The 27,841-nt window shown below is 51.9% G+C and overlaps 1 protein-coding gene across 10 annotated transcripts; it reads left to right on the top strand.

The window, feature by feature from the left end:
* Positions 1–27,072, top strand: RBM10 (RNA binding motif protein 10). 10 transcript variants are annotated; one of them, XM_070502708.1, is made up of 24 exons: positions 1–464; positions 2,556–2,697; positions 11,878–12,061; positions 13,556–13,786; positions 15,670–15,739; positions 17,555–17,628; positions 19,026–19,112; positions 21,233–21,293; positions 21,433–21,609; positions 21,984–22,141; positions 22,316–22,413; positions 22,500–22,587; positions 23,201–23,387; positions 23,495–23,637; positions 23,749–23,866; positions 23,952–24,043; positions 24,142–24,306; positions 25,272–25,421; positions 25,517–25,582; positions 25,665–25,853; positions 25,946–26,020; positions 26,314–26,420; positions 26,497–26,626; positions 26,731–27,072. In XM_070502708.1, exons 1-24 carry the CDS (start codon positions 200–202, stop codon positions 26,854–26,856), a joined length of 3,183 nt encoding a protein of 1,060 aa, XP_070358809.1. In that variant the 5' UTR covers positions 1–199; the 3' UTR covers positions 26,857–27,072. The 10 variants fall into 10 exon arrangements, with proteins under 10 accessions (XP_070358809.1, XP_070358810.1, XP_070358811.1 ...); XM_070502709.1 differs by having other exon boundaries at positions 172–464; positions 21,984–22,144; positions 23,273–23,387; XM_070502710.1 differs by having other exon boundaries at positions 173–464; positions 23,273–23,387.
* The last annotated feature ends 769 nt before the right edge of the window (positions 27,073–27,841 follow it).

Below are 27,841 nucleotides of genomic sequence, written 5' to 3'. Positions count from 1 at the left end.
ATCTTCGAAGGAAGCCAAGCTTCTAAAAAGCGGGCCTCGCTGGATTGGCCAATAGCTGCTCCCTTTCTCGACTTGCGGGCGTTCGCACGGGGAGTGGAGAGGTGGCAGACGCTTGCCAATCAGAGCAGGCGAGGGCTGGCCGACAGGGGACGGCGACCAATAGACGAGGCCGGCCAGAGCGCGCTCCCTTAGTAGGTGGATGGTGGTCGGAGCGCCGGCTCCCTTCTCGTCGCCGCCATTTTGTGCTGGGGATCGCGGCCGGCGGGGAGTAGGCGGCAGTGGGTTTCCCGGGGAGGGTAGCGCTCTTGGCGCTTCTCCCCTCCCCGCTCCTTTGCCCTCCTGCCTCCAGCCTTGGACTTGGCTGTTGCCCGGAGCGGCTCCGGCTGAGCTGGGAGAGTTGGAGGAGGTGGCAGCGGGCCGAGGTGATGTCTGGGAGCCCTCCCTTGACAGCCCGGGCCGAGAAGGTGAGCGTCGACGCTGGTCGTGGGGGCGGAGGTAAGGGGCCGGGGGCGGCGGAGTGTCGAGGAGGTGCGAGGGCGAACTGCGGGCCCAGGCCTGGGCTACGCGCGGAACCGAGGGATGCGTGCACTGTCTGAGCCCGGGAGGGGGTGTCTTTTTTTCCCCCCTTTTGAGAGCAGAAGCGCGTGCGCGATCGGGACACAGGAAGGGTGCACGCGGGTTGGGGGAAGGGAGGGACGGATGAGAGTGGGCTACTGTGGCTTACTGTGTCTGCGACATCGAACTTTATCCGTGGGGAAGCGGGTGTCTGCGATTTTGCTGTTTATCCATAGGGGAGGGGGTGTGCTGTCTGCTCTGTGTGACTTTGGTACTTATGTACCCGTGGGAAAGTGTTTTGCGGCTCTGGTCCTTATTCTCGGTGGGAGGGAGAGGGAGAACCTCGGTATGACTCTAGTCTTTATCCTTGGCGCGTGTCTATAACTCTGGTCCTTATCCATAGGGAGGAGTCCTTAACCATAGGGAGTCTTCTGGCGACTGGCCCTAACCCATTTACTGGGTGGAGAGGGAGTGCAAGGAATGTGTATTTGACTTACTGCCTCTTCTTTTTGGCAGTTCGTATCTGTGACTGACGCTCATCCCTTGAAAGGGGGTCTCAGTGTGTGATTTTGGCCCGGATTTATTGTGGGTTCCTGTCTGTGATTTGGGGCCGTAGTTATTTCGGCCTCGTGTCTGTGACTTTGGTTCCTATCTGTTGTGGATACCAGTGTGTGACACTGGCCGCTTTGCCAGAGTCTACTGAAGGGTTTGTATCTGGCTTTTCTCCGCTGGGGTTGTGATTCTAACTCTCTCCATCCGGGAGCAGGTAACTCTGGTTCCCTGTGGCTTGAAGATGAGGAAAAAATTTGTGTGTGTATACTGTACATGAAGGAAAGGCGTGGTGGCAATCTAGTGTTGGGCAGGTGCTGTTACGGCCCGGCTGTGCCTGATTCTTTTTCAGAGGGTGGGGCCTGAAGATTCTGGCATACTTCGAGATGACCCCTGGCCGGATCACATGGTTCTTGAGACTTCCTAGTTCTCACAGCAGCCCTGAGGGCTGGGTGAGGTGACTGTCCTTCCATCCCAGCAGAATAGCACAGTGGTTTGGGACAGCTTCCGCAAGGACTCCTTTTTGCCTCTGAATAACTTGAGCTTAGAGCTCTGCGGGGAGAGCCGTCTTGGGACCTGGCTGCACCTAAGAGACAGGGCTCAGGGCTGAGCCAGTTGCCTTGTGAGGGTCAAAGCTGTGTTGGCTAGGAGCCCAGGGAGGCGGCAGCTGTCTCGTTGCCACATTAGCCCCTTCACCCCCTAAGCCTTTTGTGGTCTCCTGTCATCTTTTTTTTTTTTTTAAGATTTTTATTTTTCCTTTTTCTCCCCAAAGCCCACTGGTACATAGTTGTATATTTTAGTTGTGGGTCCTTCTAGTTGTGGCATGTGGGACGCTGCCTCAGCATGGCCTGATGAGGGGTGCCATGTCCGCGCCCAGGATCCAAACCAGAGAAACACTGGGCCGCCGAAGCGGAGCGCTCGAACTTAACCACTCGGCCACGGGGCTGGCCCCTCTCCTGCCGTCTTGTAGGGGACAGCCAGCATCTTGTTGGGAGGATGAAATGGCACCTGAGGGCCCATCGAAGGAGCCTGGTGGGTGCCTGAGACTCCCGTCGTGAAGTCTTGCCTCCATGCCTAACATGCCTGGTCTCAGACAAGTCATTTAGCACCGAGAGTGCCCCTGGGCAGGTAGCTTGGGGCTTGAACTTGTCTACCAGTCTCAGATGGCAAAGCCGTGGTCGCCGAATGGGTGGCACCATGAGGTCTGTTCCCTGTCTGCTGAAGGCCTTGCTATTTCTAGGCCACTGAGCTCTGGCCTCACGTTTGTGGGGAAAGGAAGGAGCAGGCCAAGTAGGGGCTGCCTTCCTGCTCTGGTCCACAGGAGCACGAGGAGTTGGAAAGCAACATCCCTGAGCTAAGGGACAGCAGAGAGGCTTGACAATGAGGGTTTCTCAAGGAGGCCCTCTCTGCCCCGACTGCCTTGACCCCTTTCTTTCTTCCATTCTCCCTAGAGTCCTTGCAGGAGACATCACCCAGGCTGGCAGATCATGGTGGCAGCAGCGGGGGCGGCTGGGAAGTGAAACGGAGCCAGCGGCTGAGGAGGGGTCCCAGCAGTCCCCGCAGGCCCTATCAGGACATGGAGTATGAAAGACGGTGAGTTACCCACTCCCATCACCACCAAGCAGCCTCAGCTTGTCCCCATGTGAGAATCGATCCAGGAGGGTGCTAGGAGGGAGTTTCCAGGCAGAGGTAACAACGCAGCAGATGACTGATTTCTTTTCAGCAGGCATTTGTTTGGCGTCTCTTGTGAACCAGGACCTGTGCTAGGCTCTGGGAGTGCAGTAGGCAATGAGACAGATAAGACTGCAGCCTTGTTACTCAGGGTCTCACAAGGGAGACTACACAGTTTCCAGGTGATTACAAAACAGCTTGACTGGTGGCATGCTCGGTTGTGAGGATGGGAAAGGATCAAGAGAAAGGAAGGAATGGAGGCTAATACCCAGGTTTCCAGTTTGGGTGACCCAAATAGCTGGGTGGTGCCATTCACCAAGGTGTGGACAGCCACTGCAGAAGGACAGGCAGAGGTGGAGGGCAGATGGGTGGTGGGTTGCAAGCGCCTGTGGATCCTCAGGGGAGAGGTGTGGGCTGTAGTTTTGGTTTGAGGGGTAGATGAGAGTGGTGCCTTCAGAGTCAGGAATTTGTCCCGGACAAACGTGGGGCAAGCCGGGTCAGACAGCAGGAGACTTCAGGGATGGGGTGGGCTGAAGTTGGCATGATACTTCTCTCGGAAGGGACGCTCTCGTACAGTTAGTTTTAAACTCGGGTATGAACAAGAAACAGTTGGGACACTTGGTAAAATACAGAGATCCTGAGCCATACCCTTACCACCATCCTACTGGATCACCCCGGTTGATTCCAATGCAGTTGATCTATTGCTGATGTTTTAAGATTGCAAAGGAAGGCAGACCTAACTCGCCCAGAAAGCCTCTATTGAAAGTCAGTAGATTTACAAAAAGGGATGAAATAATTTTTTTACTGTCTTACAAAGGGTTTCTCCTACTGCCATCCCTTTTAAAAAATAGAGAATTATAGTATTTTGTTTTCTGAAAAGTGAGCCCAAATTTGAGATGTGGCCATCATCTAGTGTTATTCAGTCTTGACTTTCTTGAAAAACGTCTTTTGAAAGGCATTCAGTTTTGGGTGGTATTCACTGGAGGTGCTCTGTGGCAGTTTCTGAGTTTGAGTAGGTGACATACTTGCTTCAGGCTTTATTTAGCAAATAAAGCTACTGGCTTTCTTTTGGCTTTTAAAGGACCTCAAGTGCTGAAATTTGACTTAACCTTACTTTTCCAGTTCAAGGTAGGTGTCTGTCATAGGTCGGTACAAGGCCTTCTCTTGCCATATTTATTTTTTCCTTTTTATTCCCAATTCCCATACCTGTAGGCAGCTGCTCTGTCATGTTTGAAATGTATCCTTCTAAAATATGTAGTGTTGTTTTGAGTGTCTGTGTCTTCAGTTTACACAAATGGCAGAGTGCTGCAGTCTTCATTCTGTTTCCTAAACTTTGTATTACTCAGCGCTGCATTTTTAAGATCTGTCTATATTGCCGTGTGTATATTAGTGCTTTGCTTCTAATTGGCCCCAAGGACACCGTGGGGTGTGCCTACTGCCTTTTACTTAATGATTCCCCCACGGTTGGATACCTGTTCTTAATTTTGATGTGCTAAAATTCATCACTTTTTTGTCTTAGGATCTGTGCTTTTAGAATCTTCTCCATTCCTACCTCTGGATCACAAAGATTGTTTTCACTCTATAGTTTTACCTTTTGCATTGAGGTCTTTAAATCCATCTAGAGTCTGCTTTTGAATATGGTGTAAGGTGGGTTCTGGTTTTATTTTCCTCCATATAGTAGGCAGTTTTCCCAGTACCACCTCCTAAATAGTCCATTCTTTCTTTGTTGACTTGTGGTACCTCATCTCATTTCAAGTTCCCTCTTGTACATGAATCTGTCTTGAGTGATCTGATTTGTTTCCTTGGTCCGTTTGCTCATTCTTATGCCAGAACCTTACTGTTTTTATTATTGTGGCTTTATAGAGTGTCTTAATAGCGCCCACTTTCCTCTTATTTTTCAAAGTCAGTTTAGCCATTTGTGGAGCTTCATATAAAAAGTGTATCAAGTCCCTCAAAAACATTCCAGAATTTTGATTGAGAGTGCATTGAATTTATATATTAATTTGGGGAGAATTGTCATCTTTGTAAGTAACCATCTCATTCAAGACCTCTAAACTAAGTAACTTAAATTTCATTTGAGAGACATAAAAATCTGAATAACTGAAAATACAGGTCTTGCATATTGTTCATTAAAGTAATTCCTAAGTATTTCAGTAGTTTTCATTGACAGCTTATTTTCTTTTATGTCAGTGATGCTGGCTGCACAAATTTAAGATTCATTTTGGCAGGTTGTAGCAGAAAATCCAAAGAATAGTAGCTGAAACAATATAGTTTATTTTCTTTCCCATAAAGGACATCTGCAGATAGGTAGTCAGTCCAGGCCTGATAGGCAGCCCCGTCTGCTTAGCCATCAAGTATGACGTGTGCTGTAGGCTTTTAGAATGTAGCCTTTAATAAATCAAGGAAATTCTCTGATCTTAGTTTGCTAAGATTGCTCAGAAATGAGTATTGAACTTCATAATTACATGCATTTTTCCTCCTTTTATCCACTAATTTCATAAATTGCATTAAATTACATCCTTGGCATTCTTAAGATATACCCTCCTCGATCATGGTATGTATGTGTACAACGTATTTTGAAAAAATTTCAGATTTACAGAAAAGTTACAAGTACAATGAACTCCCATATATTCTCTACCAAGAGCCACTAATTGTAAATATTTTGCCACATTTGCTTTATCTACCTACGTGCGTGCCCCTCCTTCCCTCAGTCCCCCTCCCCCCCTCCTCCCCGCTCCTTCCACCTCTCCCTTTCCTTCTCCCTGTGTCCTTTCCTCTCCCCCTTCCTCTCCCCCTTATTCCCCTCCCCCTGCCCCTTCCCCCTCTGTATACATAACATTTTTTGTGTGTGAATCATTTGAGTTAGTGGCAGACATGACCCTTAAGTACTATAGCATGTGTGTCCTAAGAACAAGGACTTTCTCTTCCATAACCGTGGTACACTTACTAATATCAGGAAATTTAACATTGATACAATACTTTTGTCTTATATAAAATCCATATTCAGATGTCATCAGTTATCCCAATAATGTCCTTTATAGCTATTTTTCTGTAATCCAGGATCCAATCCAAGATCGTGTGTTGCATTGAGCTATTTTGTATTTTTAGTCTCCTTTAGTCTAGAACAGTTATTCGGTCTTTCTGTGTCTTTTATGACCTTGATATGTTTTAAGAGTACAGGTCAGTTGCTTTGTAGGTGTTTCTCAATTGGGGTTTCTCTAATGTTTACTCATGAATTTTTGGCTGAAAATTTATTTTAGTAATGTTATATATATTTTTAAAACACGTTGATTAGATGATTAGATATTGTATTATTTAGGATATTTTGCATCTGTGTTCATTAGTGAGGTGGCCCTCTTAGTGTCCTTTTCTAGTATTTATCTGGCATTGAATCAAGGTAGCCTCATGACATGAATTGGGCAGCTTTTGGTGTTTCTCTCTTTATTGGAGAAAGTTGGATAGGAGTGATCTGTCCCTTGGAAGCTCGGTAAAACTCACCTTTAAAAGGGCCTGGGTTTTTTATTATCATTTTGTCTACTGCTTCTGCCAATTTTGGCATTTTATGTTTTCCAGAAATCTCATTTTGTGGAGGTCCTCATATATGATACTTCAGTCCAGCTTCCTAGAAATGTATTATAAACGGGGTCTGCCTTTGGAAAGTGTTTAGTCAAAGTGCTCTGTGGCCACTGGACCTGAATCATTCCCTCCTGAGTTTAGACAGCAAGAGTTCCATAGCCAAATGTATTTGGTTTAGATGTGAATGTCAGAGTTCAGGATTTCATTGGACCATTGATTCAAACCTGTTCAGTTCTTAAATTCGGATGACTAGAGTTCAAATAGTGAGGGATACCTATAGTAAATAAACATGAAAAAACTTGTTTGTATCATAAACCTTAAAAATACTCATACCACTCATACCAGCCACTTCTTGTCAAGGCATTTATCATAAAGAAACAGGTTGGGTTCCAAGCTGAGCTCACGAGGACAGGGACTTCATTTTGTTCACAGCGGTGTCCCCAGCACCTAGAATGATGCCCGACACATAGCAAATGTTACATTAATATTTGCTGAATGAAGAAATGAATGAACAAACAACTATGAAACATTGGAAACCAACCCAAATGTCTGGAAACATTTATTTTCCCCATTAATTATCTTTTAGCTTTATGGTGTTTTTCCAATATTTTATTATGAAGTTTCAAGCATAAGCAAAGTTAAAAGAATTTTATAGTAAACACCTCTGTACTGTACCCATCCACTGAATTCTGCCGTTAACATTTTAGCATACTTACTTTATCACATTTATTTATTTATGGGCTTTTTTTACACTTTAGATATTTTAAAATTTTTATGAAGCCAGATTTATCAGGGTTTTTTTTTGTAATGACTTCTGGGTTTTGTCTTGCTTAGAAAGGCCTTCCCCATTTTTGAGGTGATTGATTTTTTTCTTATGTTTTCTTTCTGATATTTTTATGGTTTCTATTCAGAGATTTAAATTTTTGATCCATCTAGAATTTACTTGGTGTAAGAAGTGAGGTCAGTAAACAACTTTATTCTCTTAAAGATCAACAAACTTTTTCTGTAAAGGATAGTAAATATTTTTGGCATTGCAGATCATATGGTCTCTGTCACAACTACTCAGCTGAAAGCAGCCACAGACAATATGGAAATGAATGGGTATAGCTGTGTTCAAGAAAACTTTATTTAGGTGACTAGATTTGGCCCACTGGCTGTAGATTACTGATCCCTGGGCTAGACAGTTATCATCACTAGCATTTATAACTAATCCATTTTCCCCCATTCATTTGAAATGCAACCTTTGGCTTATTCTAAATTTCCCCATGTGTTTGTGTGTACTATGGACTCTATTTGGTTTACTGATCTTTCCATTCGTGTTTTGATTGTTCCACCTTTATAATATGTTTTAATATTCAGTAGGGCTCCTCCCCCCCTCCCATTAGTCTTTTCTTTTTAATGGAATTTTCCTGATTCTTCTAGGTCATTTCTTGTCCTTTGCTGTTATAAACAGTGCTGCATTGAATAATGTCTTGTTTGTATGCAAGTATATCAGTACATTAAATTCCCAGGAGAAGAATGGGGGTCAGAGGATATATAGGTTTTTCGTTTTGCCAGCTCTTGCCAGATTTCCCTGCAGAGGGCTTGTTCCATGGTCACTCCTACCAGCAATGTGAGAGTGACTATTTCCCATACAGCCTTGCCAACAGTTTATCAAACATTTGCACTTTTGCAGATATGTTGAGTTAAAAATGTTCTATCCCAAATCTTCCTTATAGAGGAATTCAAAATAACATACGTAGATACTCCCCACTCCAGGAGGTACAGCTTTATTCCCTTCCTCTTGAGTGTGGGCTGGTCTTAGTGACTTGCTTCTAAAGAATAGAATGTAGAAAGGGAAAAGGAGAAACTTTACAGCAGAGAAACCTGGCAGACCCCACCACAACCAGATGATCAAGGTCCACATCACCAGTGATGTCACATTGATATCATGTGTCCCCTGATACAATGCAATCAGAAGGGCAGCTCACCTCTATTGTATTCTTCTCCCAAGAAAACGATAACCTCAACTCTAATCACAAGAACACATCAGACAGATCCAAGTTGAGGTACATTCTACAAAAGATCTGACCAGTGCTCTTCAAAACTGTCAGGGTCATTAAAAAACAAGGCAAGACAGAAACTTACAGGCCACAGGAGACTAAGGGGAACGTGATGACTACATGCAATGTGGTATCCTGGATTTGATCCTGGAACAAAAAAAGCATAGCAGTGGAAAAACTGGTGAAATCCTAATAAAGTCTATAGTTAACTTCTCAGTTTTGACAAATGTACCATGGTTCTCTTAACGTTAGAGGAAACTGGGTGAAGGGTGTACAAGAATTCTGTTGTTTGAACTTTTCCATAAATCTAAAATTATTAAGGAAGTTTTACTTCATCAAGATTAGAAATTTTTGTACATCAAAGGACACTATTCAAGAGAGTGAAAAGACAACCCCCAGAATGGGAGAACGTGTTTGCAAATCATATATCTGATAAGGGATTAACACCCAGAATCTATAAAGAACTCCTACAACAGCAACAGAAAAACCCAATTCAAAATTGGGCAAAATGCAGGTTCAGATCCCGGGTGTGGACCTATGCACTGCTCATCGAGCCATGCTGCAGCGGCATTCCACATGCAAAATAGAGGAGGATTGGCGCGGATATTAGCTCAGGGACAGCCTTCCTCAAGCAAAAAGAGATTGGCGTCTGTTGCCAATCTTCCTCACCAAACAAAATGAAAATGGGCAGAAAACTTGAATAGACATTTCTCTAGAGAAGATATACAAATGGCTAATAAGCACATGAAAAGATGCAAAATAACAAGTGTTGGTGAGGATGTGGAGAAATTGGAACCTTTGTGCTTTGCTGGTAGGAATGTAAAATGGTGTAGCCGCTGTGGAACACAGTTTGGCTGTTCCTCAAAAAATTAGATATACAATTACCATATGATCCAGCAATTCCACTCCTGGATATATACCCAAAAGAATTGAAAGCAGGGACTCAAACAGATACTTATACACTGGTGTTCATAGCAGCGTTATTCACAATACCCAGAACAACCAGTAGGTGGAAACAACCCAGGTGTCCATCAACAGATGAATGGATTACCAAAATATGGTATATACCATACATATGTACATACTCAGCCGTAAAAAGGGAATGACATTCTGATACATTCTTCAACATGAATGAACCTTAAAAACATTATGCTAAATGAAATCAGCCAGACATAAAGGGATAAATATTATATGATTCCACTTATATGAGGTACCTAGAACGGGCGAATTCATAGAGACAGAAAGTAGAATAGAGGTTGCAGGGGCAGGGAGGAGTTATTGTTTAATGAGTATGGAGTTTCTGTTTGGGAGGATGAAAAGATTTTGGAAATAGATAGTGGTGATGGTTATACAACGTTGTGAATGTATTTTGTGGTGCTGAATTGTACACTTAAACATGGTAAAGGGGCCAGCCCGGTGGCTCAGCCGTTAAGTGCACACGTTCCACTTCAGCGGCCCAGAGTTCACCGGTTCGGATCCCGGGTGCAGACATGGCACCGCTTTGCAAGCCATGCTGTGGTAGGCATCCCACATATAAAGTGGAGGAAGATGGGCACAGATGTTAGCTCAGGGCCAGTCTTCCTCAGCAAAAAGAGGAGGATTGGCAGCAGCAGATATTAGCTCAGGGCTAATCTTCCTCAAAAAAAAAAAAAAAGGTTAAAATGGTAAATTTGTTATTTTGCCACAATAAAAATGATTTTAAAAATATACAAAAGTGAATTTTAAATGCTTATTTAAAAGTGGTCTATCCAGTGTAGTTTTAATTTTCATCTTTCATTATGAGTGAGAGAGAACATCTTGTCAAATATAAATCATTTGTATTTCTTTTCTGTGAATTCTCTTCCTCTCCCCATATTTTTTCCCAGTTCATCCTGACTTGGCTTATGGTGGTCTTTGTTTTTTTCAAAGCAGAAGTGTTTTGTTTTTATATAGTCAGATTGAATCATCTTTTCTTCTGTGGCTTCTAGATTTGGGTCATAGTTTTCTCCATTTCAAGATTATCAAGAAATTATCTTGCATTTTCTTCTACTTTGATGGTTTCATTTCTTCCATTTAAATCTTTGACCCATTTCAAATATATCCTGGTTTGTATGTGTGAAGTATAGTCATAAGATCTTGCACATATCTAGCTGTTTAACCTTTTTTTCCCACAATTTTTTTTCCTCCCCAAAGCCCTAGTGCATAGTTGTATATTCTAGTTATAAGTACCTTCTAGTTCTTCTGTGTGAGCCGCCACCACAGCATGGCTACCGGCAGACGAGTGGTTTGGTTCTGTGCCCAGGAACCGAACCTGGCCCACTGAAGCAGAGCATGCCAAACTTTCACCAACTAGGGCATCAGGGCTGGCTTGGTATTTAACCTTTTTAATGCGGTTACACTTGGCATCTTCCTGTTTTCTAAACAGTGGGTCTCTGAATACAGGGAGGGTATTTATTTTTGTATATTAATTTTATCCCCAGCACCCTTACTGATTTATTATTTGTAATCATTTTTCAGTTGATTCTCTTAGGCTTTGCAGGCATATTCTCATATCATTTACAAATAATGGTAGTTATGCCTTCTGCTTTCCAGCTTTTAACTTCTTTTCTTCCTTCCCTTGTTTAATTGTTTTAGCTAGTATTTTAGAATAACTTAATAATGATTTCAATAATGGACATTCTGGTGTCATTCCTGACCAGCATTGGGATCCTGTTAGAAGTAGTCTACTGTGGTATCTGTTTTTTCTTGTTTTAAGTAACATGTATTGGTTGCTTTTAGAGTACTTTTTGAATTATTATTTTATCAAAAAAATCATTTTTGGTTACCTACTGAGTACTATACACTAAGGTAAGCTTTGGGGATAGGGCAGTGAGCCCTATCCCTCACTCATTCCCCAGAAGTCACAGTCTATTGATTTTTTAAATCATCAAAGAAATGCATGTTAAATCAACTTCAAGATAATTATTTTACAGTTATTGCAACAGGAGTAATTTTAACACAACAGCTGCCAGTGCTAGCAAGGTGACCGTGAAACAGAGGGGCAGGGTGGCACAGTGTGCGATGAAGTGGAGGGAGAGAGGTCGGCAGGGACCTCACCCCACAGGACCCTGGAGACCTTATAGGACCTTGGTGAGCATTTCAGTGTTTCATCTTGAGAATAAGAGGGAGCTGTTGAGGGGAGCAATATGATTGGGCTCGATTGGCTTTGCTTTGTAGAATACTCACTCACATTTGGAGTGTAGAGAATGACTTGGGGAGGCCTGGGTGGAGGTGAGGAGACCAGTTAGGACGCCACACTGAGGGCCCGTTAAAGGAAGACAAGCTTGGACTGGAGAGAGGGGGAAGGAAGGAGAGAAGTGGGATCCAGCTCGCCCCGCAGGGTCAGGATCTAGGGATCCCTGTTGGGGAGTGGGGCTGAAGGTCTAGAGGGAGTGAGTGAGAGGGGGTCACTCTCACCTTTCAGAAAGGACTACCCTCCAATCCCTCCCCATCCTTCTTCCCCCAGAGGTGGTCGTGGAGACAGGACTGGCCGCTATGGAGCCACCGACCGTTCGCAGGATGATGGTGGGGAGAACCGCAGCCGAGACCATGACTACCGGGACATGGACTACCGCTCGTATCCCCGCGAGTACAGCAGCCAGGAGGGCAAGCACGACTATGACGACTCGTCTGAGGAGCAGAGTGCAGAGGTGAGGGCCGGGCCTGGGTGGGCAGGCTCCTGCAGGGCCTCTGTCTGGCTGCAGCACCGTGAGCAGGTACCTCTCAGCTCCCATGCCTTCGGACTGTGCTCCATGGCTTTGCCTCGCCTGGAGGGTCTGTCCCACTCCCCTCTCTGAGGGCTCCTCTCCCCAGTTGGGTCTCCCGACTTCCACATGCTTGACTCTATATTTCGGAGGGCCCCTGGCCACCACCTCTCTCCCTTCTTCCCTGGTGTTCAGTTTGGGTCCATGGTTTACTGCAAGCCCTAGACTGCCTGCTCCCAGACACTTTGGGGCCCTTGAAGAGCCTCTTACGTGGGACCCGGCGTCTGGAGTTGGGAGGGCAACTGGGAAACTGGATATCACCAAGCAGAGCAGCTCTAGGAGGCCAGCGGTGAGCATTCCTAGTGGTGGCAGAGCCCCTTGACAGAAGGGAAATACCCCCTTGGGCCTCTTCTTGGAGCTCAGGGGTAGCCAGTTTCATGTTGGGGAGTTAGCCCTAGCCTGAAGGGGGAGGCATGATGCTCACCAGCAGGGACCCTCCATCTGAGGGGAAGAAGCAGCTTTGCCTTGGGGAGCCCCACTTTGAGGGGGCGGTCAGGGCCATGGTCCAAGCAAGCAGATTTCCTATCCCATAGGGTGGGAAACATACTCTTGCAAACCTAGCCCTGGGTGGCTATGCAAAGACCCCTGTGGTGGGCAGCCAGGCTTCCCCAGTGGCAGGTGTGAGCTGTGCCTCGATGTTGGCAGGGCACTAGGTGGGCTCTGGGTGAACCTGTTGAGAAGAATGGGAGTGGAGCACTGAGTTATCTGGCCCCCCTGAGGGTGGAAGGGTGTGGACCCAGGCCCAGCCTGCGTAGTCCTGGAATGATGGGTTGGGCAATCCCCAAGAACCCAACGACCACACTCTGTTAGGAGGGAGCCTAGTGGTGATAGAGGACTGGCCAGGCAGAGGATCAGGGACTATGGCCCTCACACCTTTGCCAGCCCCTGCTGACTGGCTCTGGCCCAGATCTTAAGCTATTCTTATACCCACAACTTGTTGCAAGGCCCAGGCCCAGGTGATGTGTGGCCTTCTGTGGTACAAGGAACAATTGTGCATGTACTAGCTGACCTGCCGAGGGAGGAGCAGGGACAAACGGAGGGCAGGGTTTAGTGTGCCAACCCCAGACCATCTCTTCCCAAGGAGGTTTAAGCGGTGTCTGGTCACCTGTCTGTGGGAGTTCCTCCTCCACACCAGTACTGCCACTGGCCTTTCCCCACTCCCCAACAAGGCAGCCCCCAAAAGTGTCCCGGGGAGAATTTCAAACCCCAGAAGGGTTGCAGTCCAGGGCCTACCCACCCTGCCTGCCCCGAGCCTTTAGCCGGAGCCCGCCCACCCCTGGCTTTCAGAGCCTGCCTGCCTCAGAGAGCCAGCGGCCAGCCCCTAGGCCCACCCCAGACTGACTGCCCGCCTGGTGTCTCTCATCTCATTCTGTCGGCCAGGATTCCTACGAGGCCTCCCCGGGCTCCGAGACTCAGCGTAGGCGGCGGCGGCGGCACAGGCACAGCCCCACCGGCCCGCCAGGCTTCCCCCGAGACGGCGACTATCGGGACCAGGACTATCGGACCGAGCAAGGGGAGGAGGAGGAGGAGGATGAGGAGGAGGAGGAGGAGGAGAAGGCCAGTAACATCGTCATGCTGAGGATGCTGCCACAGGCAGCCACTGAGGATGACGTACGTGCCCCCCGTGGCCCCGGGCAGGCAGCAGAGCAGGAGGCCAGGCTGGGTCTCCTCCAGGGCCCTCAACTTCTCCCTCACCCCTGACCTCTGTACCTTTCATCCCTTCTCCCCACCGGCTCCTGTACCCCAGCACTGATCCGTCCTCTGGGCAGGCCCCGTCATCTCCTGATCTGGAAGGGAGAAGTGTGGGATAGACTGGCTTGGCCAAGGGGCTGTGGTGGTGGGTGTGGGAGGGAACAGAGCATTCCTCCTGCACATTCCACTGGTCATCCATCCATTCTGCGTATGTTGATTGAGGGCCAGATACTCACTAGGCCCGGTGCCAGGTATTGCTGGTGGCAGAGATGATGCAGGGGCCCTGCAGCCCTGGGAGTAAGGATGGTCCCTGTGGGCTTTTCTGAGGTTTTATTCTCATTCCCCACTGCCTGCCCTCTTTTGTCAGAAGCATCAGATCTCCCTGCTGGCCTGGCCCCAGGGCCTTGAGTTCTTCTCTGACTTCCTTCACTGCTGCTGTCAGCTCCCCGCCCTGTTTTCCTTTATGACTTTCCCTTCCATGTTCATCCCTTTTCTCCTGTTTCCTTCTCATACGGACTTCCCTAATGAGCACCAGTGAAACCCCAGAGGGCTGCTAGAATAGTCTTCTCACCAGCCTCCCTGATTCTCCTCCTTCTCCCTGCCCCCCATGAAGTCTCTGCTTAGCAATCCTCTCAAATCTGCTGGCTGCCCATTTTGTCCCAAAGAAAAGCCCACCTGTGTATTTGAGAGCTTCTCAAGTCTGGCCCACTGCCCTGTTCAGGGTTAGTCGGTGGCTGAGTGCTGCTGTTTATTGAGGATTTATCACAGGGTGGGCCACACGCCAGGTCTGATTTAATCCTCACAGCTACCCTGCGGGGAAGGTACTCTTTGTATTTCCACCTATGGATGAGGAAGCCAGACCCCCAGCAGTGAAGTGGCTTGCCCCAGGTCCCATGGCCAATGAGTGACAGAGAGGAGTTGGGGTCTGAACTTGGGAAGCTGGACCCCAGAACTCAGGTTCTTGCTGTTTCCTGAGCCCTCCCTGGTATTTACAGTCCTGATAAGCTCCTCTGTGCGTCTTTCTTTTCCATCCATGTGTGTGTGCGCACGTGTATGTATGTGAGTGTATTTAATCTTCTTTCTGTTCTTTAACCTGATGAGGAAACTGAGGCCCAGAGGCATTAAGACTGCTGCCCGAGAATGCCTGGCACAGGCTCCCAGTCTTCTGCAAGAGGTGCCACTGGCCTAGAGACCCTGCCTCACCTGGTCCAAATCCCAAATTATCTCTGCAGCTTCCCTCTGGCTTACTTCATCCAGGAAGCTTTCCAAACCCTGTGACCACTCCTTGTCTCCACCCAAAGTTACTGCTCCACTCGGTCTAGGGCACGTGGCTGGGGTTTGACTAGTCCTTCCCAGTTTGATATTTGTGTCATGGGTCTCTTTGGAGCAAGCTGGAGGGCAGAACCTTGGCGAAGGGCCAGAATCACATCCTAGCTTTCCTCACTTTGTGGCCGCACCAAGCGTGTTGTCAGGCCACCCCTGCCCACCGTTCTCGAGCTGCTGGCTCACTTCCTCTATTGTTCTCTGCCCCTGAGGGTTATCATGCTGCCATGCTTCACCTTGCCCCATGCCCCTTTCTTCATTTGACTCACTCTGCGAGTCTGGGACGGAAAGCTAAGACTGGGGACTGGGCGTGAGTCTGGGGCTGCGGTCACTCGGGGAAGAGCCCTGAGAGAGGGAGAGGAGATAACGTGTGCACATCACCCATGACCCCTCAAGGTGCTGGAAGCCTCCAGCCAGACTCAGATACCCAGCAGTCCACCTTGTGCTGAGCCCGCCCCAATCTGTATCTCCCCGTACAGATCCGTGGCCAGCTGCAGTCCCACGGCGTCCAAGCACGGGAGGTCCGGCTGATGAGGAACAAATCCTCAGGTGAGCTTTTGTTCCCAGTGCCCTCCCCTTCCACTGGCCAGCCTCAGCCTCCGAGTCTCCCTCCTGCCTCTGCCTTCTCCCTCACCCTCCCTACCCTGCCTTCCTGCCACAGCTGGGAATGGGCAGCTTGGGGGTACCCTCTTTTCTTCTCTCCCCCTCATCCCACTCTCCTCACAGCTCCGGCCAACAGCCTCTTGCACGGGGCTGTCTGGGAGGGGGTGCAGCTCTGAGCAGAGCTGAGTGCTACCCGGGGGCAGGGCCAGGGCCAGGCTCCAGGGAACCTCCTCTTTGGGACTCTGAGTATCTGAGATGGTGACCTCGCCCAGTATATTCCTTTCCCTCTTCTTTCTTCTCCTTCCCCTGGCCCTTGCTCTCCCCCATATTTTTCTGGTAACAGCCTCTGACCAGAAAGGAGGTCTGACATGGCCCCACCCATGTGTCCCAAGAGGGAAGGCAGGGGATGGCTCTTCTCCAAGAGCACATCCCAAGGAGCAGCCAGGATTTCTGGCCTCACTTGTTCCCTCCCTCCCTCTTGTAGGCTGCTTGGAGCTGGCCTGAGGTTAGCGGGGTGGTGGGGGGGAGTTGTCTCTGCAGGACCTCTGGCCCAGGTCCCGAAGGCAGGCACAGTGGGGCCTCACTCTGCCTGGGCTTCTCTCTCCATCTCTCAGTCTCTCTCCTCCCCACACCTCCATCTCTTTCTCTCTCCCTCCCTCCCTCTCTCTCTCTGTCTCTCTCTCTAATTATACCATTCCATTCTCCTGTACATCTTAACAGTTGTTCTTTTGGAGATCAAGCATGCTCCCCGAAGCCCTGCCACGTCTAAGCCCTCCCTGTGTGTGCACCTCCAAAGGAGGAGCTGCTCTCCTACGGCCTCAAGCCCTGGATCCCTTTTCCAACCCTAGCCAGGCCTGGGGTCTCTCTTGGTAGCACATAGGTCTTTCTCTGCTTCACCCCAGCCAAACCACACGCTGACAGGATTCTGGTCTTTCTCTCCCCAAGGTGATGTCCCAGGTGCAGCCCCCTCTGTGGCCCTGGGCACTTCTTCCAGGCACCCACTGATTCTTTACTCTGAGGTCTGTCTGCCTGGCCAATCCTGGCCCCCGTTCTCCTGCTCATTGGGAGGACCTGGACTGTGGGTGGCTGTAATCTTCCCAGCTTGGCCCTGAGGTGGCTCCCTGGTGAGGCCCACCTCCCCTGCACTGTGGTGAGGCTGAGGTGACGTTAGGTCCCTAACTCCTCCTGGTTTCTGATGGGCTGGAGCCCTAGCCTCACCGAGCTGCCTGGCCAAGCTTCTCTTTTGCTCCTTTGATTAAACACATGTTACAGGGCCCCTCCTGGGCGCCCCTGGCCTTGTACTTGGCCCTGCCCTTCGGTTATTTATTCTGGCCTATGTGGAGCCAGCAGTCTGCCCATCTGCCCTCCTTCCTTCTCTGGAGACAGGCTTCTACTTGTACCCTTTCCCTCCCAGCTCCTTCTCTCCGTCTCTGTCACCACAGGCTGGCCAGGCAGGTTTGCCTGAGCCCCATCTCTCTCTCTTCCCAGCTGGTGCGTGTGTATCTCCACCCCCTCCCCCCAGCCCACCTCTCTCCAGCTGTTTTCCTCCCTCCCCCTTCCCTCTTTCCTGCCATCTACCTTGCCTCCCACCCCCTGGTCTTTCTCTCTCTGATTGCTTCTCTCTCTCCCTTTCTTCCTTTCTCCTCTCTCCCCTTCCCTCTCTGCCCCTGGTCCTCTCCCCTCGGGTCCCGCCCCCGGGAACGCCGTGTGTCCAAAGCTGTTGACTAACCCACTGCGTCTGTATCTGAATGCTGTCTCCAGGTCAGAGCCGGGGCTTCGCCTTCGTCGAGTTTAGTCACTTGCAGGACGCTACACGATGGATGGAAGCCAATCAGGTTGCTTTGCCGCACTTGAACCCCCCCCCAAACAAATACTACTTTGTAATCGAGCGCTCCCCATCGCCTGATTCTTATGGACACAGTTCCCTGCCCTGTGGCCCTGTGTCCCACCCCCCCCCGCCCCCTTTCTCTCCCCCTTCCTGATCCTCACTATCTCCTCTTCCCATCTCTCGCTACCCACTGGGCTTCCCATCAAGAATCCACACTCACCACTGGCCCCTCCCACCGCCAGGCACTAGCTCTGCCCCTCCACCTCTCCCGGCTGAGCTTTTAGAGAAAGGCTGCCAGGGGGGTCTTTCCACCAAGGTTCCCACTCCCTGGGGGACTGCCCTGCTCTGGGGTTAGGCAGAGCCAGGACTTCATTCTCCTCTCAGGCACCACTGGAAATCCAGCCACCGGGAAACTTAGCTGTTGGCACACTAACTAGCAAGTCCCGTTTTGCCAGCTCTCTCCCCGCATGTGAGTTTGGCCCTTTGATTTCCACATGAGAGGCCAGCACTGCTCTGTTGATCTAAAGTACCAGTCAAATGTGATAGGTTCGTTCACTGGGACTCACTTCAGTTGCCCCACCCCTCCCACTGCACCTACCCCGACAGGAGTCACTGCTAGCCCCTGCTCTCCTAGGGGCAGGCCTGCCTTCTCAGCAAGGAGCTGTGCCCTTGGGAAGGGAAGGGAGCCTGCTCCCCCAACCTGGCACAGGCTCCCAACCCAGCAGCTTTGGGACCTTCAGAGACCCAAGGATCTGCTCTGTTGGCCCACCCAGAGCCCAGCTCACTGGTGTGGAACACTGAAGGAAAGCCTCGGGAGGAAGGGGCGGATGTGGTGGAACGGGCTCAGCAGGGGCGGCCCTGGGGCCATCTCTGCCAGTCCATAGGCTAGTGCCTGGGCCCAGGACCCAGCCAGCCACAGGAAGACAGCCTCACAGCAGGAACTTCCATCTTTTAAATATGGCTCTTTCTTTTTCCCCTTCTCCAGCACTAGCGCGTGTGCGCTTTTTCTCTCTTTCTCTCCCCTCCTCACCCTCCCCTCCCCGTCCCCCATCATCCCAAGTGTAGCCTGTGTAGTCCTGGCCCTGGGTGTGGCCTGGCAGTGTCAGGGCCGAGTGGGGGGTTTTCCCCACTGTCCGGCAAGCGTTGGTCAGCCGAGCACTGTGTGCCTGGTGGCGTGTGTTCATGTGTGCGTGCCGGGAAAGGCAGCAAACAGCTGCGCCCAAGGGCTGTGGCGCTTTCCCTCCCTCCTTCCCTTCCTTCTTCCCTCGTCCGTTCTCCGACCTCCCTCCGTTCCCTGTCCCTCATCCATCCAGCTGAAGGGCTCGCTCACTCTCTTCTCCTGTGCTGAAACGGTGCGTGGGGCACTGCTGCCTGGGCCTCACTGTGCTCTGCTTTTTCCCGCAGCATTCCCTCAACATCCTGGGCCAGAAGGTGTCCATGCACTACAGCGACCCCAAGCCCAAGATCAATGAGGACTGGCTGTGTAATAAGGTACAGGGGTGGTGGGCAGTGGTTGCCATGGATAGAGACAGCAGCAGCAGTGGTGGCAACGTCTCTGTCTCTTTGGAGTCTCTGAGGTGGCATGGGCATTGAGGAGTGGCTCAGCTCAGGTAGCCACTGTTCCTTGCCACGCCCCCACCACCAGTGTGGACTGAGCTTTCACTCAGCACCAGGCTCTGCCCTCATGAAGCACAATCTTGCCTGAAGTCCCAGTAGACTTTCAACAAATACTTACGTAAATGACTGACTGGTGACAGTGTAGACATAACGTGGTGTGTGAAATGTAGACTTCAGAGCTAAACTGGCTGAAATTAGTCTCTTCCAGATCTGCCTTGATTTTGACCAGGGGACTTAACCTCTCTTTGCCCCACTTTCCCCATCTCCAAAGTGTGAACAGTAATGCCACCTCTCCCCACAGGTGGTTGGGAAGATTAAAATGTGGCGACGAGAGGGTAACCCTTGAGACAACACCTGGCCCAAAGTTAGCACCATTTAATGTCGGCTGTTATCCTGAAGGAAAGTGCAGGACAACCTGAGAGCCTGTGTCAGGTGACCCAACCTTGAAGGCCACTCTGACAAAGCCATGTCCACCTGAGGCTGAGGGTACAAGCTATAGGGTTTGCAGTCATATTCTGTAAGAGGAAGCTGAGGTTCAGAGAGGTGAAACCATAGGTTGGCCTTGAGCTGTGACCTGCTCCTAATCACAGTGGTCATGGCTGCCACCATGGGTTCAGGTCTCCCCTGGGGCCAGCCTCACAAGCAGCCCCGAGGCAGCCTTGTGACTCCATAGCTCCACCTGCCACAGCTGGCTGGCAGTCCTGAGACCTAAGAGGAGGACTGAGAGCTTGTGGAGGCCCCAACCTTCTTCCCAAGAAGGACGCTGCCTAGTAAGGGGCATGGTGCCTGTTTGTTAAAAATAACAATAATGTCAGAAGGCGGGTGTAGAACATCTCTGGGAAGATAGGGACAAAGTGACAGTGGAACTCTATCCCTCCTATGTTTTCAGATGCTCCTTGAAACCAAGGAATTCTCTTCTTTCCCCTCCCTTATCCCCCACGTCTTCTTGCTCACCAGGTCCTATCACTTCCATCACAGAAGTACCCTCCCTTCCCATTCCCACTGCCCAGGCCAGTCTTTCTCCCTCCCTCTCACCTGTAACATTCCTCAAAACCACCTCTGACCACGTCCCTCCTTCTCCACTTAAAACCCCCACAACTCTGAGCTTAAGCATGACGATCCTCCATAATCTAGCATCACCTTCCCTCTCCAGCCTCGGCCTTTGCCTTTCTCCTCATCCTCCTATTCCAGCTAGGAAAATCTCTTGTTCCCTCTGCTAGCAATCGCTTCCCAGCATAAGCAAACCAAACCAAACTTCTGGGCCTCCCAGATCAAACATCCCTGCTGACTGTCCCCACCCGAGTGAGCCGCATCCCTCTTGGTCTGTTCCTCTCCCTGAGCCCCCGTTGGTGCCTGTCCCCACAGACTAACCTGTCCTCTGGGCTGCATCTGCTCCCTGCTGTTAGGCTGTGAGGCCAGAGGCCACATCCTAGGCGTGCGGGGCAGAGCTGGCACAGGAGCAGTGCCCAGTACCTGACCGTGGGACAGAGATAGAAATGTGGTGGCAGCTGGGGTCTCTGGAGGCTGGACTATCCAAGGCAAATTTCTCAAGAGCGGCGGGATCTGACCCAGTCCTCAAGATAAAGGAGGGGTGGGAGTCTGGCAAGAGAGGGGCTACTGGCTTTTAGGGGTGGAAATGTTGAAGATTTCTGAACAAGGAAGCAAGTTTTGGGAAGAGGAACCTACTAAAAAGACGTGATTGGGGGGCAGTCCTCGGAGTTAGTACTTCAGAGGAGGCGGCAGTTGTAACAGGTGAGGGAGTTGTTGATTCCTGAGTTGAGGGGGTGGCACTGAGGACAAATTTGAGACTGTGTAAAGGAAAGATTCACAGGACGGAGAATGACAGCCAGAGCCCTAGAGTCCCTTACCACCCCTGACCCTGGAACCTTCCTTCCCGGGGTGTTTCGGGGTTCCCTGGGGGATCTCTGGATCCAAGTTTGGAGGGCGCACTGGAAAGCCCCACCCCCTCTGATGGCCTGGCCTGTGCCTCACAGTGTGGTGTCCAGAACTTCAAACGCCGCGAGAAGTGCTTCAAATGTGGTGTGCCCAAGTCAGGTGAGGCCCTACTACCCCCCTCTCCTTGGGACATTGATCACTATGGGGAGAAGGGTCAGGGGCCAGTGCTCTGGGAGGAGGGTGACCAGCCTTGGAGCCTCCCCTTTTGTCACCAGCCTGTCTTTGCCACCCCTGACAGAGGCAGAGCAGAAGCTGCCCCTGGGTGCAAGGCTGGATCAGCAGACGCTGCCACTGGGTGGACGGGAGCTAAGCCAGGGCCTGCTTCCCCTGCCACAGCCCTACCAGGCCCAGGGAGTGCTGGCCTCCCAAGCCCTGTCACAGGGCTCGGAGCCAAGCTCAGAGAACGCCAATGACAGTGAGTCACTTGTTCCTTCCTCCTTCGTCCCTGCCCTAGGGTGTCTGGGCTGGTCTCTCCGAGGCCAGAGAGTTGGTGATGATCAGAACCTAGTCCTTCCAGGGGTCTCCACCTGGTGGGGGGACAAACGTAATACAAGGAGAGTAGGGGAGGAGCATTGCCCCACTCGACTTTGGGGGTGTATTGGGAAGGTTCTCGGCAGGTGAGCAACCAAGCTGGGACTTGGACTGGCAAGCAGAGTTTATCCAGGAGGAAGAGGCAAGAGGAAGCAGCAGGTGCAAAGATGTGGAGGCCAGAGGAGAGGGAGCAATGGGGGACCACCAGAGGGTAGGGCTGGAGCAGAATATCTCCTAATGCTGGGCCCCTTCCTGCAGCCATCATTTTGCGCAACCTGAACCCCCACAGCACCATGGACTCCATCCTGGGGGCCCTGGCACCCTACGCGGTGCTGTCCTCCTCTAATGTGCGCGTCATCAAGGACAAGCAGACCCAACTGAACCGTGGCTTCGCCTTCATCCAGCTCTCCACCATCGTGGTGAGGGCGGCACAGGGGGGGGCCGGGCAGCCAGGGTCCCGGCCCCCAGGGTGGGGAGGAGGGACCCTGACTCTAGCTCCCCTCCGCGGCCCCAAGCCTGGAAATGGGGCAATGGAGCCGGGGGCCTCCCCGGGCCTGACCCTTCTGCCCCTGCCTCCCCTCCTCCCCCAGGAGGCAGCCCAGCTTCTGCAGATCCTGCAGGCTCTGCACCCGCCGCTCACCATCGACGGCAAGACCATCAACGTTGAGTTTGCCAAGGGTTCTAAGAGGTCAGGGCCCCACCTGTGTCCCTTCCCAGCTTGCCCCCCAGCTTGGGGCCTCCCATCTCACTCCCAGTCTCTGACATCCTCCCCAGGGACATGGCCTCCAACGAAGGCAGTCGCATCAATGCTGCCTCTGTGGCCAGCACTGCCATTGCCGCGGCCCAGTGGGCCATCTCACAGGTACTCAAAGACTCCCCATTACCCCAGCATCCCGATACCTGGGCTGCCTCGACCCTCCTGCGCCCGCTCTGCCAACAGGAGGGCCGGCTTGCAGTTTTGGCTCTCTGTGGAACCAAACCCTCTCTCACTGGCTACTGTAGGCTTTGAGGGCCTCGCTGCAGCTCCCTTCCCACTTACCTCCTCCCAGGCTTTCATTTTCAATACTGTTGTGACTGCTTTTCTCTTCTGTTTTGTAATTATTTTGTCATCCTGAATTATTACAACTTCTTTAATAGAAAGGAATTTGTAAATAGCTGAAAGAAAATTGGGAGTTGAGAATAAAGGAGGGGAGGATGATATCTTCTTGGTCTGACGCCCAGCACACGTACCACACAGCACACACACCAGTGTCAGCCCTTGGAGCATTTGGGCGAGCGTCTTGGTTCCCGGTCTTGTTTTTGCTGCTGCCCTGCTATGCTGTGGGTGGCTCTCGTGTTTCACTTGTCTGAGGGCTGCATGCTTTCTGTCAGCAGACAGACACTAGCATCACCTGTGGGCAGATGCTTCTTAGCGCAGGGTCTTCTCCCCCCACACTCCCTCCTCTGCTAATGAGTCCCTCCCACCTGCCCCTTAGGCCTCCCAGGGTGGGGAGGGTGCCTGGGCCACCCCCGAGGAGCCACCGGTCGACTACAGCTACTACCAACAGGATGAGGGCTATGGCAGCACCCAGGGCACAGAGTCCTCCCTCTATGCCCATGGCTACCTCAAGGGCGCCAAGGGCCCCGGCATTACTGGAACCAAAGGGGACCCAGCTGGAACAGGTGAGCCCCAGCATCTTTCCCTGAGTCCACTGTGGGGGCCGGCAGGCATAGGGTCCTGGGCTTTGCCATTCACAGGCTTTCTCCTCCCTCCCTGTCTCTCGTTACAGGTCCTGAGGCCTCCCTGGAGCCTGGGGCAGACTCTGTGTCACTGCAGGCTTTCTCCCGTGCTCAGCCTGGTGCCGCTCCTGGCATCTACCAGCAGTCAGCAGCCGAGGCAAGTGGCAGCCAGGGTGCTGCTGCCAACAGCCAGGTAAGGGAGCTCAAGGGGGATCCTGGGGGGGACAAGTGGAGGGATCCTAGGGGGGCACAGGCAGCAGTGACAGACACTGAGCCCTGTTCTCCTGTTTGGCCCTGTGACCAGTCATACACCATCATGTCACCCGCTGTGCTCAAATCTGAGCTCCAGAGCCCCACCCATCCCAGCTCTGCTCTGCCACCGGCCACCAGCCCCACTGCCCAGGAGTCCTACAGCCAGTACCGTGAGTAGCCACAGCCTGTGGGTGGGGGTTGGGGAGTTCCTTAACAAAGCAGAGATGAGTGTGACCCCCTCTTCTCACCCCTCAGCTGTTCCTGATGTCTCCACCTACCAGTACGATGAGACATCCGGCTACTACTATGACCCCCAGACCGGTCTCTACTATGACCCCAACTCCCAGGTGATAGGGCGGCCCAGGGAATGGGGAGGGAGGGGGGTCCAGCAGTTCCTCTTTTCGAGGTCTTCCCTCATGCCCCCTCCTTCCTACCCCTCCCCCAGTATTACTACAACGCTCAGAGCCAGCAATACCTGTATTGGGATGGGGAAAGACGAACCTATGTTCCTGCCCTGGAGCAGTCAGCCGATGGGCATAAGGAGACGGGGGCACCCTCGAAGGAGGGCAAAGAGAAGAAGGAGAAGCACAAGACCAAGACAGCCCAACAGGTGAAGACTGGAGTCCAGCAGTCACTGGCTGGCTGTTCAGTGTCTCGCAATGAATGCATTTCTGTCATCTGTTATCCTCCACTGCTAAGGGAGGGGGGTTGCAGGGATGAATACGTAGGCAGTAATTGTGCTCAAGAGAGACCAGGCTCCTGGTCCAGCTCTGCCCTTTGCTGCATGACTTTGAGCCAGGGCAGTCTCCTCAGTATGTGGCAAGGCTACCCACCTCCCTGAGGTGGCCAGTGCCATCCAAGGTGAGCCCTGTCAGCTTTCCTGTCCCCTAGTGGGAACCTTCACGCTGCTGGTGGGAGTATGGGCTGGTACAGACATGCCTGAAGCCAGGCTAGCCCTGTGTGTGGAAGCGAACAGGCATGCATACTCCTTTGGGCCCTGAACCCCACTCATGTGCGTCTGTGTCTATATGTGTGTATGTCCCAGAGAACTGCTTGCAGGCCCCTCGGGGGGCAGCAGGAAAACAGCTATCGCAGTGTTTAAGAGCAGTGGGCAGTTGGAGGGAACCTCAGTGTCTGTCTGTGGAGGAAGAGTTTTTGACAGTCTGGGTGTAGCACTTAGAAACAAGAACTAAGTGTTCCCTTGGCAACCTGGTAAATTCTAAAAATGGTCTTGTGCCTGGGGGGAAAGCAGAATATGGAATGTGGTGTAGTATCAGGCATGTAAATTAAAATTATGCACCGAGAAAGCCATCATGTGCATTTTAGAATGATGAAGTGAAAATACACAGCGAACATAATAGTGTGAGTGCGTGTCAGCAGGATGGGGGCAAAGCCAGAAGGGGGCTTGATGAGGAGACTGATGACAGAGAAATGGGAACTGTCACTGCTGCCTGTCACCCTCTGCTTGAGGCTGCAGGGCACGGAGGGGCAGGCTGCTTCAGGGGCAGTGGATGGAGTTGGTGGCCCCAGCAGTTGGAGGGTTCCTGAGAACCTCACCCCAACCCTGGCCCCTAGATTGCCAAGGACATGGAACGCTGGGCCCGCAGCCTCAACAAGCAAAAAGAAAACTTCAAAAACAGCTTCCAGCCCATCAGCTCCCTGCGAGACGATGAAAGGCGAGAGTCCGCCACCGCAGATGCCGGCTACGCCATCCTGGAGAAGAAGGTGTGTTGTGGCCACCCATCCACACCCCCCCCCATTCTTGTCATCCCTCCAGTCCCTCCGTGGAGTCCCTGAATTTCTCTGTCTTTCCACCCCAGGGAGCACTAGCTGAGAGACAGCACACCAGCATGGACCTCCCGAAACTGGCCAGTGATGACCGCCCAGTGAGTGCCCAGGGCAGAAAAGGGGGCAGGGGGCTGTGATCTAGCCAAGCCTTACCTCCGGCACTCACCATCATTTCTACAGAGCCCACCCCGGGGCCTGGTGGCAGCCTACAGTGGGGAGAGCGACAGTGAGGAGGAGCAGGAACGTGGGGGTCCTGAGCGAGAGGAGAAGCTCACTGACTGGCAGAAGCTGGCCTGTCTGCTCTGCCGGCGCCAGTTCCCCAGCAAGGAGGCACTCATCCGGCACCAGCAGCTCTCCGGGCTTCACAAGGTGACTGAGGGAGGCTTGGCAGGGAACCCTGGCCCACCCCAGCCCAGCCCAGCCAGCCAGGCACTTCACTCCTCGTCCTGTCCCCCTTGCAGCAAAACCTTGAGATTCACCGGCGAGCCCACCTGTCAGAAAACGAGCTGGAAGCACTTGAGAAGAATGACATGGAGGTGAGGTGTGACCCACTCCCGGGCTCCCATCCCTTGTGTCTCTTGCCAAGTCCCTGTCCCCTTAGGCAGCTGGCACTCAAGTTTCTCAGCTGGGTACAACCTGGCTGCCATCAGCCATCTCACATCCTGTTCTTGCAAGGTTTCTTCCCACTTCCCCTACACTGACTACTTGCGCCCATGTTGGACCTCAGATTGTTAGCCAGATCCAGCTCCCCATAGGGCCCCCTCCCCTGTGCCCATGTTTCCTGTAAATAGTAACCAGCTCCCCCATTCTCACACACACAAACTTTCAGCAAATGAAGTACCGGGACCGTGCAGCTGAACGCAGAGAGAAGTATGGCATCCCTGAGCCGCCAGAGCCCAAGAGGAGGAAGTATGGTGGCATGTCTGCGGCCTCCGTGTGAGTTCCCAGGGCCAGGTGAGGGGGCCCAGGGCTGGCAGGCTGGTCACTCATGCTGTACCACTGCCCCCTGCAGGGACTTTGAGCAGCCCACACGGGATGGGCTGGGCAGTGACAACATTGGCAGTCGCATGCTCCAGGCCATGGGCTGGAAAGAGGGCAGCGGCCTGGGCCGCAAGAAGCAGGGCATTGTGACACCCATTGAAGTGAGTCTCCCATGATCCCTTCCCCATTCTCCAGTCCTCCCCACTTAGCCCTGCCTCGCCCCCATCACCTGGCTTACCTGACAGAGCCTGCCTCCGTTATACAGGCCCAGACACGGGTGCGGGGCTCTGGCTTGGGTGCCCGAGGGAGCTCCTATGGGGTCACCTCCACTGAGTCCTACAAGGAGACACTGCACAAGACAATGGTGACCCGCTTCAACGAGGCCCAGTGAGCAGCTGCGAGAGCTACTTCTATATATGTGGGGTGTCCAGCCCGGGACTGGGGAGGATGAAGTGTTGGGTGATCTGAGCGGAGCCCTGCACCTGTCTACCAGCCCAGTCCCCAGCCAGAGAAGCCCTGACCAAGTCAGACTTTGAGTTGGTGACTTTAGTTGGAGAACTGGGCTGGGATCATGTTCTTCTTTTTGTAATAAAAGCTCAAAAGCCCACAGCTTGCATATCTCTCTCTCATGTTCCCTCATAGTTTGTGGCCCACAGACAGAGAAAAATAAACACAGATGGACAAGGGGCCTCGTCAGGCCTAGGTGGGTAGCAGTGATGGCATTCACAGTGTCTAGTGCATCTAGCTACCAGTTTAGTCGGGGGGCGGGGGGAGGCGGTGCAGAATATAGGATTCTGGCCTGTACCCCAGCCCACAAGATCCTGGTCACAGCCCCTCACCATTGTCAGGTCCAGCAGGTCATGTTGCACCACCAGGGCACTATCAGGCTTAAAGTCCCCCTGGGTCAGAGCCGGGACTGGGAACCCCCCCATCCGTGGTGTCGCCACCCCACAGCTGCACTTGCTCTACAGTCATAAAGCTAAACAGTGCTTGGCCCTCCCTGGGTCTCGGGACCATGCCCGAGGGCATCTCCAAGTGGACAACGATGAGCACTCTGGTGCCAGTATGCCCTGTCCCCTAAACAGGCTGATGACCCCAGAGGAGTGGAGATAGAGAAGCTCAGCCTGCCAATCCCAGGTCCCAGGGCTGCCCCACCAGGACCACTTGGGTCCACCCTCGTCCCCTTCCTCTCCACAGAGAGTTAGCACAGTGCCCCACCCCTCCAGTCACTGCCAGCCAATCTGCACCCTGTGATTCCCAAGTCTGTGTGTACTGAGCACAGGTGTGAGTGCTGGGGCTGCCCTCTCCAGGGCTGCGAACTGCCCCTCCCCTAAACAGACAGGCATACCTCGCTTCATTGCACTTCAGTTTATTAT

Source organism: Equus asinus, chromosome X (genome assembly GCF_041296235.1).
Source record: "Equus asinus isolate D_3611 breed Donkey chromosome X, EquAss-T2T_v2, whole genome shotgun sequence".
NCBI classification, from domain to species: domain Eukaryota; kingdom Metazoa; phylum Chordata; class Mammalia; order Perissodactyla; family Equidae; genus Equus; species Equus asinus.
The sequence above is the reverse complement of the archived record's forward strand: the minus strand, read 5'-3'. Positions and strand labels throughout refer to the sequence as shown.

What these genes read in the sequence shown, in the direction of transcription:
- RBM10 (XM_070502707.1), top strand. Translation starts at nt 200, where the DNA reads ATGGTGGTCGGAGCGCCGGCTCCCTTCTCGTCGCCGCCATTTTGTGCT. An exon ending in AGGACTGGCTGTGTAATAAG is followed by an intron (nt 19,113 to 21,232) that starts GTACAGGGGTGG and finishes TGTGCCTCACAG; the next exon opens with TGTGGTGTCCAGAACTTCAA. An exon ending in GGCATGTCTGCGGCCTCCGT is followed by an intron (nt 26,421 to 26,496) that starts GTGAGTTCCCAG and finishes TGCCCCCTGCAG; the next exon opens with GGACTTTGAGCAGCCCACAC.